Source organism: Myiozetetes cayanensis, unplaced genomic scaffold, assembly GCF_022539395.1.
Source record: "Myiozetetes cayanensis isolate MyiCay16 unplaced genomic scaffold, myiCay2020 scf4, whole genome shotgun sequence".
NCBI lineage: Eukaryota > Metazoa > Chordata > Aves > Passeriformes > Tyrannidae > Myiozetetes > Myiozetetes cayanensis.
The window spans coordinates 7,766,650-7,780,523 of NW_026087631.1; the positions used below are offsets into that span (position 1 = coordinate 7,766,650).

At 48.0% G+C, this 13,874-nt stretch overlaps 1 protein-coding gene across 1 annotated transcript; it reads left to right on the forward strand.

Moving 5' to 3' along the window:
* The first annotated feature begins 6,190 nt into the window (after window positions 1-6,190).
* LOC126647047 (E3 ubiquitin-protein ligase Topors-like) lies at window positions 6,191-7,213 on the forward strand. The gene has a single exon (XM_050328903.1). The coding sequence runs from the start codon at window positions 6,191-6,193 to the stop codon at window positions 7,211-7,213; it is 1,023 nt and encodes a 340-aa protein (XP_050184860.1).
* Window positions 7,214-13,874: the final 6,661 nt, after the last annotated feature.

Here is a 13,874-nt window from a genome sequence, read left to right on the forward strand (position 1 = left end):
GCGCGGGCAGCGCCGGCCCCGCCCCCCGGCGCGAGGCCAGAGGGGGGCGCTGCGCTCCGCCCGCCGTCCCTCAGCGCCCACTGCCCTTCCATCAGTGCACTCTGCCGCCTTCCATCAGCGCACTCTGCCGCCGTCCCTCAGCGCCCACTGCCCTTCCATCAGTGCACTCTGCCGCCTTCCATCAGTGCACTCTGCCGCCTTCCATCAGTGCACTCTGCCGCCTTCCATCAGCGTCCACTGCCGCCTTCCGTCAGTGCACTCTGCCACCTTCCGTCAGTGCACTCTGCCGCCTTCCGTCAGTGCACTCTGCCACCTTCCGTCAGTGCACTCTGCCACCTTCCGTCAGTGCACTCTGCCGCCTTCCATCAGTGCACTCTGCCGCCTTCCATCAGTGCACTCTGCCACCTTCCGTCAGTGCACTCTGCCGCCTTCCATCAGTGCACTCTGCCACCGTCCCTCAGCGCCCACTGCCGCCTTCTATCAGTGCACTCTGCCGCCTTCATCAGTGCACTCCGCCGCCGTCCCTCAGCGCCCACTGACACCGTCCCTCAGTGCCCACCGCCGCCTTCCCTCAGTGCACTCTGCCGCCGTCCCTCAGCCCCCACTGCCGCCTTCCCTCAGCACCCACTGCCACCGTCCTTCAGCACCCATTGCCGTCTTCCCCCAGCCCCCGCTGCCACCGTCCCTTAGCGCGCTCTGCTCGCCGTCCCTCAGCCCCCGGTGCTGCCATCCCGCAAACCCATGCGGTCTCCGTGACTTTACTTTGACCCATGGGTTTTCTAGTCCCGTTTTCTCCCTGAGGCTGTCTGTAAACTGGGAATATTGTCACCGGGAATATCTCATGTCAGACGGTGTTGCCAAGGCAAAGGTTATGAAGCAGCAGCCTGCCACGATGCTAAATCAGGATATGGCATGGCCTGTAATGCACACTGGTGGGCAGCATATCATCACACAGTAACACAGTCTGGGTTATCCCTCTCCTCCCCTTCCCTTCCCTTTTCTTTCCTTAGAATTCAGGAATAATTCAGGCTAGAAGGCAAATCAGAAGATCTGCCTCCTGCTCCAAGCAGAGACGTTCATCTGGACAGACCACATTGCCTGGGACTTTAGGTAGTTGAGGTTTGAAATCCTCCAAGACAGCACAACCTCTCTGGGCCCTCACTCCACCGCCGTGTCCTTGTAGGGAAAAAACTTTGCCTTACTTCCAACCCAAACCTCTCTAGTTTCAGCTGATGGTGCCAGCATCACCTCCTGCCAGGCAGCTCCATGAAGAGCCTGGCCTCTGCCTCTTGATCCCATCCCTATAGCCTCGAGGTGCTTTCAGACATCCTACAGCTATCTTGACTCCAGACTGAACCAGGCCTGGACCCCCAGCCTCACCTTGCAGGGTGAGTGCTCTAGCCCCACTGTCTTGGTGGCCTCCTCTGAACTTGTTCCGTTTTCCCAATGTCTCTGCTGACTTGTGGGTCAGGACCTAGGTGCAGGTCCGTGGATAGAGGACCCATTTGTGGTCTGACAAGTGCTGAACTGGAAGGGATAATCTCTGCTCTCATTCTGGCCCTTCATCCTTGCTGAATTTGATGGGATTTTTTTTTAACTTCTCGTCTGTTCTTGTCCCTGTGGATGGCAGCCTGCTCTTGCACATATTGACTGGCCCCTCCTCCTCTTCCCCAGTTTAGCAAACCTCACGTCGCTCTCCTTCACTTTGCCCACTAGTTAAACAGAAGACCAGGACAGACTCCTATTATACCCCACTTTTAGCCGGACATTTCCTTCATTCTTTTGCTGTCAGGATATCATGCTTGGCATAAGCATTTGTCCTGTACCTCTGAAAGTAAGGTGTTTTCCCTCCCTGAAGACGGGAAGGTTTAAATAAAAAACCATAAGGTTTAAATAATTGGATTTGCATTTGGGTTTTCAGTTTATCGTTGGACTTAATCTTAAGGGTCTTTTCCAACCAAAACGATTCTATGATTCTATATTGTCATATCCTGGGGTGAGGAATATCAAGTGCTTCATTCAGTCTGATTCAAGTAGATCTTGCCTTTGTGCCATGCTTCTGTTGCATGTAAAATTGCATGTGATGCAGAAAATTTGGAGTAATTTACCAATTAACAACAAGTAAAGTAATATTTCATTAACCATAGCTAGAACAGCATCAGAGAACCAAGGTACATTTATTTATTTGGAATTTTTATTCTGTAATATTCTGTATCACTTTTATATAGGAGATAAGGATAGTACCAGCAAGTAAAACTGGTAATAGAGAAAAATGTCTCTTTTCGCTTCTTATTACGGATGAACTATTTGTCAGGAGGAACATCCTACAGACATTCTTCAGTGCTTGATGCTGGATTACAGTTTGCTCCTAGGGAATAAGGAAAACTAATCCAGAGATCCTAGACAGAGCTGGGTCAGACCTTTTTGTTGGTATGGCTTACAGATATTTTCTCCCCAACATTTTTTACTTGCTTTCCCTTTCCTGAGCTACTAAAAAAATAACAAGATGTGATTTAAATTAGGTCTTCCAGCAGTTTCTGACAAAATACATATATACTGAGGATATGAGAGCCCAGAGGGTGGATTATGTATTTCCTGCTAGTCTGGTGGGGCAAATGGTGAGTGGTATCTCAATCTATTTGTGTTAACCACTTCCAACATGTTGGTTGCCAGCAAGTCCATTTGTGTTAAGGAACAGATACGACAAAGCTCAAAGGGGAACTGCAATGTTTTGTTAGCATGACCAGTGACTCTGCTTTATTTTATCAGAGACTCTGGTTATTTACAGTCATCAGAGGCCAGGTGCAAAATTTATATCCTTCTATTTTGGTTATTGCAGTGCAAGCAACTGTGAAAGTGGCAAGATGGCTAAAAAAGGTCTGTCTTCGTTAAAACAATCGGCACCTAATTCACATGACCAGTTGCAATTATCTTCATCTTGGACAATATCCCTGTGCATGTGGGGGTGTGTGCACAGAAACTCCAAGAAAACAGTAACTTGGAGCAAGGAATTTGTTCCCATTCCTTGTACATTCCTACAGAGCCATGAAATCCAAAGCACATTTGAGCCTTTTCTGATTCCAACAATCCATTTTATATGCTGTCGTTGCTTCGATGCACCCTCTTTGTCACATGCTACTGATTTTGCTGCTACCATTGCTGCTCTCTCAAGTGACTGATCTTGCTTCACAGGCTGGGACGTTGAAAATCAATTTCATCACCTCTAACAGGGAATTAATTTGTCATGACTTCAGTAAGCACTCTTAGCTGTATATGGCATTAATTCCCTTCACCAGATCAAAGGTGAGGGGCCTTAAAATGGTCTTATGAAGGACAAAGAGAAAGTGATGAGGAATATTTTCTTTGTGACACCCTGCAGCTGTCTCTTTCCCATTTAAGTTTGCCTGTATGCATGGACAACTCTTCTGGTGCCTGTTAAAGCACATGAATATGCTGTTGATGCACTAGGCTTTTACCTGCTCATTTTGTGCCTCATTTAAAATTGCACACATAATGTCACATTTTAACTTAAATGGTAAGTGGAAGTATTTTACTTCTAATTTATTTTTCAGTGGAATAAAAATGTTACTGATCAACCAATACAGTTTTGGGAGCATAAAATGATTTGCAAAAGGAATCTTAGGTCCACTAAAGCAAATCTATTGGAAAAGTATCGGACTGAGTAAACAGAATTAAATCAGAAATAATTTTGAGTCGTGTGTTGGGTCAGTCATTAATGACAGTTTCCCCATGAAGAGTTCAGTTGACTCCATTGCCTTCAGTGGTGTCAGATTAATGAATTTTGAGGAGGGTATGAATAAGAACCAGTGACTTGGGAAAACAAAGTGGATAAAGTATTTAAATAATGCATCCCTCTACCATCTGTAAAATTTTCCTGTTGTGCGTCTACATATTAACACAAATGTTCATTTGCCCCAAGTCTATTCACTGCTTTATTACTTTCCTGAAATACTGCTTATTTTCCTTCATGATAACATGGAACTGAGATGTTACTGTATGATTTTTATTTTTTTTTCCTTTTAGATGTAGCCATTGGATCTCTGCCTTGATTATATATACAAATAGCATATATATATTTACTATCTGCCTACCTACTTACCTACCTATCTACCCAACTATCCATGTTTTGAGAAGAGCTTTTGTAGTAATCATTCCCCTTTACACTAATTGTCAGATATAAAAGCAAGAATGCATTTACTGAGAAACACCTTCCTAGCACTAATTTTTACTGCCCACCTGGCCCAGTTGAATCATGAGCTGAAACAATTCCCGCAGGCTAAAGAGGGAGAAGATTGAAGCACAGCAAGAGACTTGTTTTGTTGGGGTGTTCAGTTTATCAGGAAAGGCAACTTTTATATTTGTTATTGTTTGTCTAATTCTGTACTTCTAAAGAAAGTAGGAGGGAAAGGAAGCAGAAGAAATACAGCCAAAGTCCCATCATTCTAATGTGGAAATGAGTGTAGAAGGGTTTGGCCAAAGGCCTCTGAAGGGAGCCAGGCTGTGGGTCTGACTCTTTTGAATATCAGCTGAACATCTGTTCCTTCAGGTCATTATTTTTCTGGTGTTTGACCTGGTCTCCCCTCTCAAAAAGACTCTATTGCTCCCACACTGTACATCTTTTAACTACTTTTCCCGGGAGTCCTAGATTTGGTCAAGAATCTTTCTGATTATTTCCATAGTGGATCTTAAGGATCTTGGTGAAAACTCAGCCCTTTGGCAGATGATTCAGGAACTGAAGGCATTTTCTGCTGGAATCCTGGTGACTCCTCTTCTAGTTTTATGACTCTTCAGCCTGAGTCCTCAGCCCTCCAGACCTGCTAAGCTTTGTGGAGTATTTTATTGATCTAAGCAGAGTCTATTGCAATAGAACAGGGGGTAATGGTTTTAACTGAAGAAGAGGTCAGTTTAGATCAGACATAAGGAAGATGTTTATTACAGTGAGGGTGGTAAGACACTGCCATGGGTGGCCCAGAGAGCTGGTGGCTGCCCCATCCCAGGAAACAGACAAAGTCGGGCTGAACGGGGCTCTGAGCAACCTGATCTGGTTGAAGATGTCCCTGCTTGTTGCAGGGGGGTTGAACTAGGTGACTTTTAAAGGTCCTTTCCAACAGCAATTATTCCAGGATTCTAGGATTGTTTATCTAGCCACCACCAAGAGTTATAAGTGTCACATCGTAGATTCAACAGCTCCTCTTCCCAAAGGAAAACAGTCTCACACAGTAACACTGAGAATTTCTGTGCCAAGCAGATAGAGAAATACCAATTTATATAGCTGTGGTTTCTTATTACTTGTTCCACCTATCATTTTACATTTCATTTGCAAATGACTCATAATGCTTGTAAATAAGCTGAAGCAATGGAAAGTCTTAATATCTATGGCTAGACCCACACACCTCCATGGACAGTATAAAAACCTCATTAAAGTATAAGGAGTCTTTGAGTATTGACAAGAAAAAAAATACATGCAATTCACTGACAACTCTACATTCAAAAGCATTAAAACTTAGCAGGTTGACGTGGAAATCTTTCAGTGTTTTTTTTCAAGGACCTTGGTGCTGAGGGAGAATTTCTTACTCACCTTTACCTTCTCACATCAACTTTTCCAGAAGCATGTTTCCTTCAGGACTTCATGCCAGAAACAACTGTGGCTTCATAAGAGTGTTGAAATGCTTAGTGGGACAAAAGTAGAAATCAAATTGAGTGTGGATCAGCAGATCTATAAGCATAAATCTTGCTTAAAATAAGGAATCAAAACTCATCTAAAAAATCACAGGGATGTCCACAGAAATGCCATGATGAGCTGCTATTTAAACTGGAGACACAGCCAAGGCCTTGATGACTGACATGAAACAGCAGTGATGAACCAAAGACATGGGTGACAAGAGAAAGTGCAAAGTGGAGGTGCAGTAGCCCCAGATGTGTGTAGGTGGAAGCATGAAGGGCATGCAGGGACAGATCTCCCATTAAGACATCACCAGGTGGTGGAGAAGGATGACATCACTGAGTGGTGGGTTGTGACATCACTGAGTGGTGGGTTGTGACATCACATCCCTCTCTGTTTATATTTGGGCACCAGCAGAGCTTTGAGCCTGGACTTCTGCCGAGTGTGCCTGCACATGGGAGCAGCTCCTGATCCTCAGCTCTTCCCCACCTGCTACAGTAAGTAGACATGGCCACAAAGATGAACTGGAGCTGCCCCATCTGTCATAACACTCGGAATGATGTGGCTTCTGCTCTGCCTTGCCATGACCAGTTCTGCCTGGGCTGCATCCTGCGGTGGGCAAAAACAAATCCAGGGTGCCCACTCTGCCACAGACCTATAGAGATTGTAAGGTTCTCTGAGCGGAGTGAACGGGACTATCTACAGTTTGCCATCACAGACCTGGAAGAGACAAGAGAGAACAGTAGCCAGGCAGGGAGCGCTCCTTTCCAGCTGGCTGAAAACAGCTCTGATGACTCTGTGGTGTCCCCTCTGTCTTCACCACAGGGGACACTGTCCCCAGCTGAGCAGAGGTCTGCAGGGCCAGAGTTCATAGGTGGCCTCCTGCCTGAGGTCTGGGCAGAACTTTTCCGAAGGCGACAGCAACTGCTGGACCCTGTGCTGCCCTGGCTGCGCCGGAGGCTGGCAGCAGTCTACCAGGACCAGTGGTGGCGAGCAGAGGCTGCAGAGAGCTCCATCCTGCATGGCCTCTGTGTCTGCGGTCCAGATGCACAGGTCTTGGTTGAGGTGCTGGAACCTCTCCTCAACGGGCACACAGCATCACTTATCCATGGCATCATTGATGTCATTTCCAGCCACTGCAGTGAGGAGGCCCAGAGGCTGCTGTGCTTCTATCATGCCAGCACCACCTCCAGCAGCTCCAGCTGCACTAGCTCCTGGAAGGAGACTCTTGCAAGTGGCCCCACAGGCTCTGATGTGGAGGAGGAAGCTGGTACATCAGAGACCAACCTTCAAGGGAATTCCAGCTGCCCTCCATCTATGTCCATGCCCTCAGAGCAGGACCAGCCCCAGGAGGAGCCAAGGCAGGTGGTGGTGGTGCCTGATCCATCTGGTCAGGGCTGCAGCCTCTCTGTTCCTGACCAGGGCAGGAACCACTCACCTGGAAAGCCCCAGCGTGGCCGAAAGAGGAGAGCCTCCAGCCTCCAGAATTCCTCCCAGCCCACCAAGAGGCCACCCCGCCAGCGGCACTAGCGGGGCTCCAGGAACTCTTCAGCCAAGAAAAAGGAAATAAATTGCTATTTCCCTGGCAAAGTCTCTGGGTGCTGCTTTCTCCCCCTTCTGGTCCCTTTCCCTGACCTTCATGCCTCACCATCAACCAAGGGCCCCCAGGGCCATTTCAGCAGCACCTTCTCACACAGGAAATCTGCTGCAGCTGTGGTGATGGAAGAGCTTCTGAAGAAGCATCAAGGTGATGTTTCCTGTGGCATGGTGAGTGAAAGACTGATCAGGCATTTGTGACGAGAAAGGGAAAAAAATCCAATCATGCCTAACACAATTTCTGCCTAAGGCTTTAGTGAAGAACGTACAGTTTGATAATGTACAGTTAGAGAAAAGGTGCCACCTGAAGATACAACCAATAGGAGTTCATTTAATCAGTGGGAGGAAAAATATCTATGCATTAACGTAGAAAGGAGCATTATAAAAAAAGGGCAGGAAGAAAAGGAAAGGTGCATCAAACTGGGGAGAGGAGAAAGAGATAATACTGGAAACACTGCTCATATGGACACTAATAATACATATTGATCTTGCAGGTGTGTGTCAAAAAACTGAATAAACAACAAAACTGAAATGAACCAACGAACCAAAAAAAACCCAAACCCAGCACCCTCCACAATGCCATTTGCTCTAAATGGGAGAAAGATGGATTTGATGGGTGGACTTTTCAGTGGATGAGGAATTGGTTGGACAGGCACATCCAGAGGGTGGTGGTCAATGTCTTAGTTTCATGATGAATATCAGTGACAAGTGATGTCCCTTGGGGGTCTGTACTGGGACCAGTGCTGTTTAATACTTTCATCAAGGACATAGTGGGATCGAGCGCACCCTCAGCAAATTTGCAGTTGACAACAAGCTGAGCAGTTGACACATCTGAGAAACGGGATGCTGTTTGTCCAGAGGGACCTGGACAAGCTCAAGAAGGTGCCCATGGGAACCTTATCATGTTCAACAAAGTTTTGATTGCAATCCAGAAAGCCAATTGTGTCCTGGGCTGCATCCCTAGTAGTGTGAGCAGCAGGATGATGGGGGTGATTCTGCCCCTGTGCTCTGGTGAGATCCCACCTGGGACACTGCATCCAGCTCTGGGACCCCAAGCACAGGAAGGACATTGACCTGTTGGTGCCCCTGGTGCTGTGTTACAGGTGGGTTTAGAAGCATTGCTTAACACAGAGACACACAAAGGGACCAAAAGCAATTCCATTGGTGCCCCTGAAACTCCAAGGCCAAAAATCTCAGCAGGTACAGATGGAAGACAATTGCATGCTTCCTGTTTCCTGTGTTGACCCACTTCTGACAGATACAGCCGTGACAGAGAATGACAAGGGACAGCTCCCTCCCTTCACACACCCAGGCAGCAGAGGGAACCCTCTGGCCCTGGGACTCGGAGCACTATCAGCATCTGATCCTGAAGTCACCAGTTCTGCTGTCATGGGAACCAAGCACAAAATCCTTGCTAACTTCAGTGGGAGCAGCAGCAGTGCCTGTATCTGATCCCCAGGTCTTTGGCTGGGCTGGGCAAATGAGACAGGCAGCACACAGCACCTAAAGGAAAGAAAGAACCAGCTTTAGAAAGAACCAGCTTTAGAAAGAACCTTTAGAAAGAACCTTTAGAAAGAACCAACCTTTAGAAAGAACCAGTTACCACTGTTCCCTCCCATTTGTGGTAGTGTCACACCAACCTGAGGCACCTGGCAGCCCTCAGTGCCAGCCTGGAATTCAGATGACAGGCCAAGGGCTCCTGGAGCTTATGAACAAAATGGAGGGTTAGGGTTAGGGTTAGGGTTAGGGTTAGGGTTAGGGTTAGGGTTAGGGTTAGGGTTTAGGGTTAGGGTTAGGGTTAGGGTTAGGGTTTAGGGTTAGGGTTAGGGTTTTCCTAAAGCTGGTATATGGATTGTTTTTAGTGGGTCTTTCCTGTGAAATGAGTCTTTGTGTTGAATGCTTTAATGAAATGGTTTTTTTTCTTGGTGGTATTTTACTCCTGTAAAAACCTTTTGCCAAAATATCTTATTTTTCTCACTAAATTAGAAAGAATTTCTCTTAGAGAAGAGTGTGTGACTCTTCCTCTGGATGCTAATTAGAGGTTATAATGAACCAAAAGGTTTTTAAAAAGTCCTGAATAAAAAATGCATCTATTCTGGGCAGTTTAAAGCTTAATCTGAAGTGCAACACCATCACACACCAGTCCTTCTCTGTTCACCCACAGCAGGTCCAGCGGGCACCTTCCCTACTTGGCTCACTCACCAGCTGTGTCAGGAAGTTCTCAGCCACACACACCAGGAACCTCCTGGACTGCTTCCTCTGCACTCTACTGCATGTCCAGCAGACGCCTCCACCTTCTTTGGTTCCACTTGCTGAGCCTCATACCTGTTATCCATGGGCAGCTGGGAAGCTGGGGCAGGCACAGAGGAGACATATCCTCTGCACCAGGCCAGAACTTGGCAGCATGGCAGTGTGATATCACCTGAGCTCTCTCTGGGCAGCTGCATCAGTTGTGGTGTGTGCAGGGCTTAGAGAGGCTGTGACTCCTGCAGACCTAAACTGCACAAGTTGTCCCTCCCTCGTGTCCGCCTCAGTTCCCATGGCAGAACTCACATCCCCAAAGGACACTCAACTGCACACAAGCCTATGGAGCAGCCCCATTCCCTGCCCAGTGTCTGCCCAGAGTGGTGCAGACACTCCCAACCTCTCCCTGGAGCTACAGGACGAGCAGGAGCAGCACCCTTCTGCCCCGTTTTGCCCTTCTCTACTCCTGCACAGGCTCAAGGTCCCCCCACTTGGTGGATGCCTCCCAGACCCCCACTCTCTGCTCTGCCAGGGCTCTGCTGGACTGGACTGGGCCTGCTCTACCCACACCTTGCTCTCGACAGCTGTGCATCAGATGAGCCCTTTCAGAGCATGTGCACTGACCTTTCTGCTCTTTCAGCTGAGTAAACCTCTCATGCAGGCCAAGAGACTGCAACTGGGGAGACAAATCCAACGGTCAAGAGCCCAAACACTCTGTATTCACAGCTGAAAGGCTGTATCTTCACAGAATGTTGTGGTCTGGGCTTGATGAAGGCAGACCTTTCCCAGGTCCAATCCATACCAAAAGCCCCATAGATGGGTCTTTCCATCTTTAAGAAACAACTGACAGTTCAGAAGCAGAGGTAGAGCTTTTCACAGCGTGAGAAGGAAGGGAATCTTCCAGTGGAGTTCAGGTTTTAGAGAATTTTTATTTTAACTCCTACTCACAACAAACAGCAAACTACAAATAGCAAACAATAACAACAAGAAAGCTATCTTGAAACCCTAAAATCTCCAGTCTGCCATAAGCTGCTGCTCTGCAGTGATCAGAGGTGTCAGGCTGGAGGTCAGCGCAGCCAATGTTACAAACAGATGCTGCCCAAAGGAAAAAGACACTTCAATTCCCAAAGCCAGTTCCTCACAGGCTCAAGCAGGAAACTCGAAATTCTCACTGAGGTTCCTCTTCCCTAAAGACCTCAGCTATTTGAGAAGCATGAGGCATTCCTCGGGAAACTCCAATCCCTCCAAGAAATGTTGACCCCAGAAGGAATTTGAGCCCATGTTCTGCAAACCACTGACACAAGTGGCTGAGTGCTGAGGGACTGAGCTCTGGCTTACAGGGAGAGCACTGTCGACCTTTCCATCCCCTGCCCCTCCCATGCTGGCTGACACCTTCCTTTTCAGCAGGGACAGCCAAAGGCCCGATCTGCAGCTTCCTCTCTGACACAACAACCTGGTATGTTTTTTCACTGGGCCAGTTGCAATAGGGTAAGGGGAAATGGGTTTCAACAAAAAGAGGGCAGATTCAGATTAGATTGAAGGAAGAAAGTTCTTACAAGGAGAGTGGAAAACAGTGGCCCAGGTTGCCCAGAGAGCTGGTAGGTGACCTATCAGTGGGAGTATTGCAGGTCAGGTAGGACAGGGCTCTGAGCAACCTGATCTACTTGGCCATGTCCCTGCTCACTGCAGGGCTCCTGACCTAGGTCACCTTGAAAGGTGCCTTCCAAGCCAAACCAGCCTAGGATTCTAGGGAAGTTTCATTTCAAAAGCACCAAGTCTGGGGAGTAATAGGAGGGAGGCCCATCTGATGCCTTGGACTTCAGTCTCAGATGAGAAAGCCCTGGTATTTGCACCCTGCAGCCGCTTGGCATTTTATCTCCAGAAGTTCCTTGGCAGACCATCGCCTGTCCTCATCTGTCTTCAGGCAGCAGTTCAGAGAGTGTCTCAAGCAAGCCAATTTTTGCCTGGGGTTCTGCAGCTTCGGGGTCCCTCCGGTGCTTATCAGCTCTTGAGCCTGGAGGAAAAGGACACCCCAAGCTCTACCTGATTCCTTTCTATGTGCAACAATTTTAGAAACCTTGTGGAGTTGGAGAGATCTTCCTGGTCTTGCAGCAAAGGGACACAGCACTGATCTCAACCACAGACATTGGATGCCAGTCCTATTCCCCTGAATGCAAAACAGGAATTCTGGGGCAAACATTGCTCTTTCACTTTTCATATGCTGTGGGGCTTCTTAAATTCAAACTGGGGACATCCAACCTGCTTTTCAAAGGTATTTATTGCATTGATGAAGAATTCAGGAAGACAGCTAGATCATGCAGAAAGAAAATCAGGGATACAAAAGTGCAATTTGAAGTTAAATTGGCCACTTCTGTTAGGGATAACAAAAAGTCCTTCTATAAATACATTAATAACAAAAGGAGGGGCAAAGAAAACCTCCATTCTTTGATGGACTCGGAGGGAAACATAGTTAATAGAGATGAGGAGAAGGCTGAGGTACTTAACACCTACTTTGCCTCAGTTTTTACCAGTAAGACAGGTGGCCCTCAAGGCAACTGGCCTCTGGAGCTGGTAGACAGAGAGAGGAAACCAAATAGCCCCCCTGTATTCCAGGAGGAAATAGTTAGTGACTTACTGAGCCACCTGGATCCTCACAAGTCTATGGGACCAGATGGGATCCATCCTAGGGTAATGAGGGAGCTGGCAGAAGAGCTTGCCAAGCCGCTCTCCATCATTTACCAACAGTCCTGGATCACTGGGGAGGTCCCACATGATTGGAAGTTGGCAAATATCACCCCAATCCATAAAAAAGGCTGCAAGGCTGACCCTGGTAACTACAGGCCTGTCAGCCTGACCTCGGTGCCTGGCAGAGTTATGGAACAGATCATCCTGTGTGCAATCACACGGCACCTACAGGATGGACAAGGGATCAGACCCAGCCAGCACGGGTTTAGGAGAGGCAGATCCTGTTTGACCAACCTGATCTCCTTTACGATCAGGTGACTCACCTGGTGGATGAGGGAAGGCTGTGGATGTGTCTATCTGGACTTCAGCAAAGCCTTTGACACTGTCTCCCATAATATACTCCTGGAAAAGCTGGCAGCTCATGGCTTGGACAGGGCACTCTGTGCTGGGTTAAGAACTGGCTGGAGGCCGGGCCCAGAGAGTGCTGGTGAGCGGGGCTGCATCCAGCTGGCGGCCCGGTCACCAGTGGTGTCCCCAGGGATCAGTGCTGGGCCCAGTCCTGTTTAACATCTTTATCGATGACCTAGATGAGGGATTGAGTCCATCATCAGCAAATTTGCTGATGACACCAAGTTGGGAGGGAGTGTCAACCTACCAGAAGGCAGGAGGGCTCTGCAGAGGGACCTGGATAGACTGGAGAGTTGGGCTGACTCCAATGGGATGAAGTTCAACAAGGCCAAGTGCCGGGTCCTGCACTTTGGCCACAACAACCCCTGCAGCGCTACAGGCTGGGCACAGAGTGGCTGGAGAGCAGCCAGGTGGAAAGGGACCTGGGGGTGCTGATTGACAGGAGGCTGAACATGAGCCAGCAGTGTGCCCAGGTGGCCAAGAAGGCCAATGGCATCCTGGCCTGCATCAAGAACAGTGTGGCAGCAGGAGCAGGGAAGTGATCCTTCCCCTGTACTCTGCGTTGGTGAGGCCGCACCTTGAGCATTGTGTTCAGCTCTGGGCCCCTCAGTTCAGGAAGGATATTGAGGTGCTGGAGCGGGTCCAGAGAAGAGCAACCAGGCTGGTGAAGGGACTTGAGCACAAGTCCTATGAGGAGAGGCTGAGGGAGCTGGGGTTGTTTAGTCTAGAGAAGAGAAGGCTTAGAGGTGACCTCATCACTCTCTTCAACTACCTGAAGGGAGGTTATAGCCAGGTGGGGGTTGGTCTCTTCTCCCAGGCAACCAACAACAGGACAAGGGGACATGGGCTCAAGCTCTGCCAGGGGAAATTTAGGTTAGATGTTAGGAAGAAATTCTTTACAGAGAGGGTGATCAGGCATTGGAATGGCCTGCCCAGAGAGGTGGTGGATTCACCATCCCTGGAAGTTTTTAAAAAGAGATTGGACATGGCCCTTAGTGCCATGATATAGTAATTAGAGTTGGATCAGGGGTTGGACTTGATGATCTTGGAGGTCTTTTCCAACCCAATCTATTCTATGATTCTAAACTTAAGAGAGTGATGTCAAGTTTGCTGCAGAAGTTTTCTCTGGTGAACACCAAATTAATTTGCAATTCAGTTTGAGAACTGGACCATTGCTTGAAAAACTCCTATAAAGATTTGTGGCACTTAATCAAATCCTACTACCACTGTGCAAAGATTTCAGTAAATGGATTAGTTA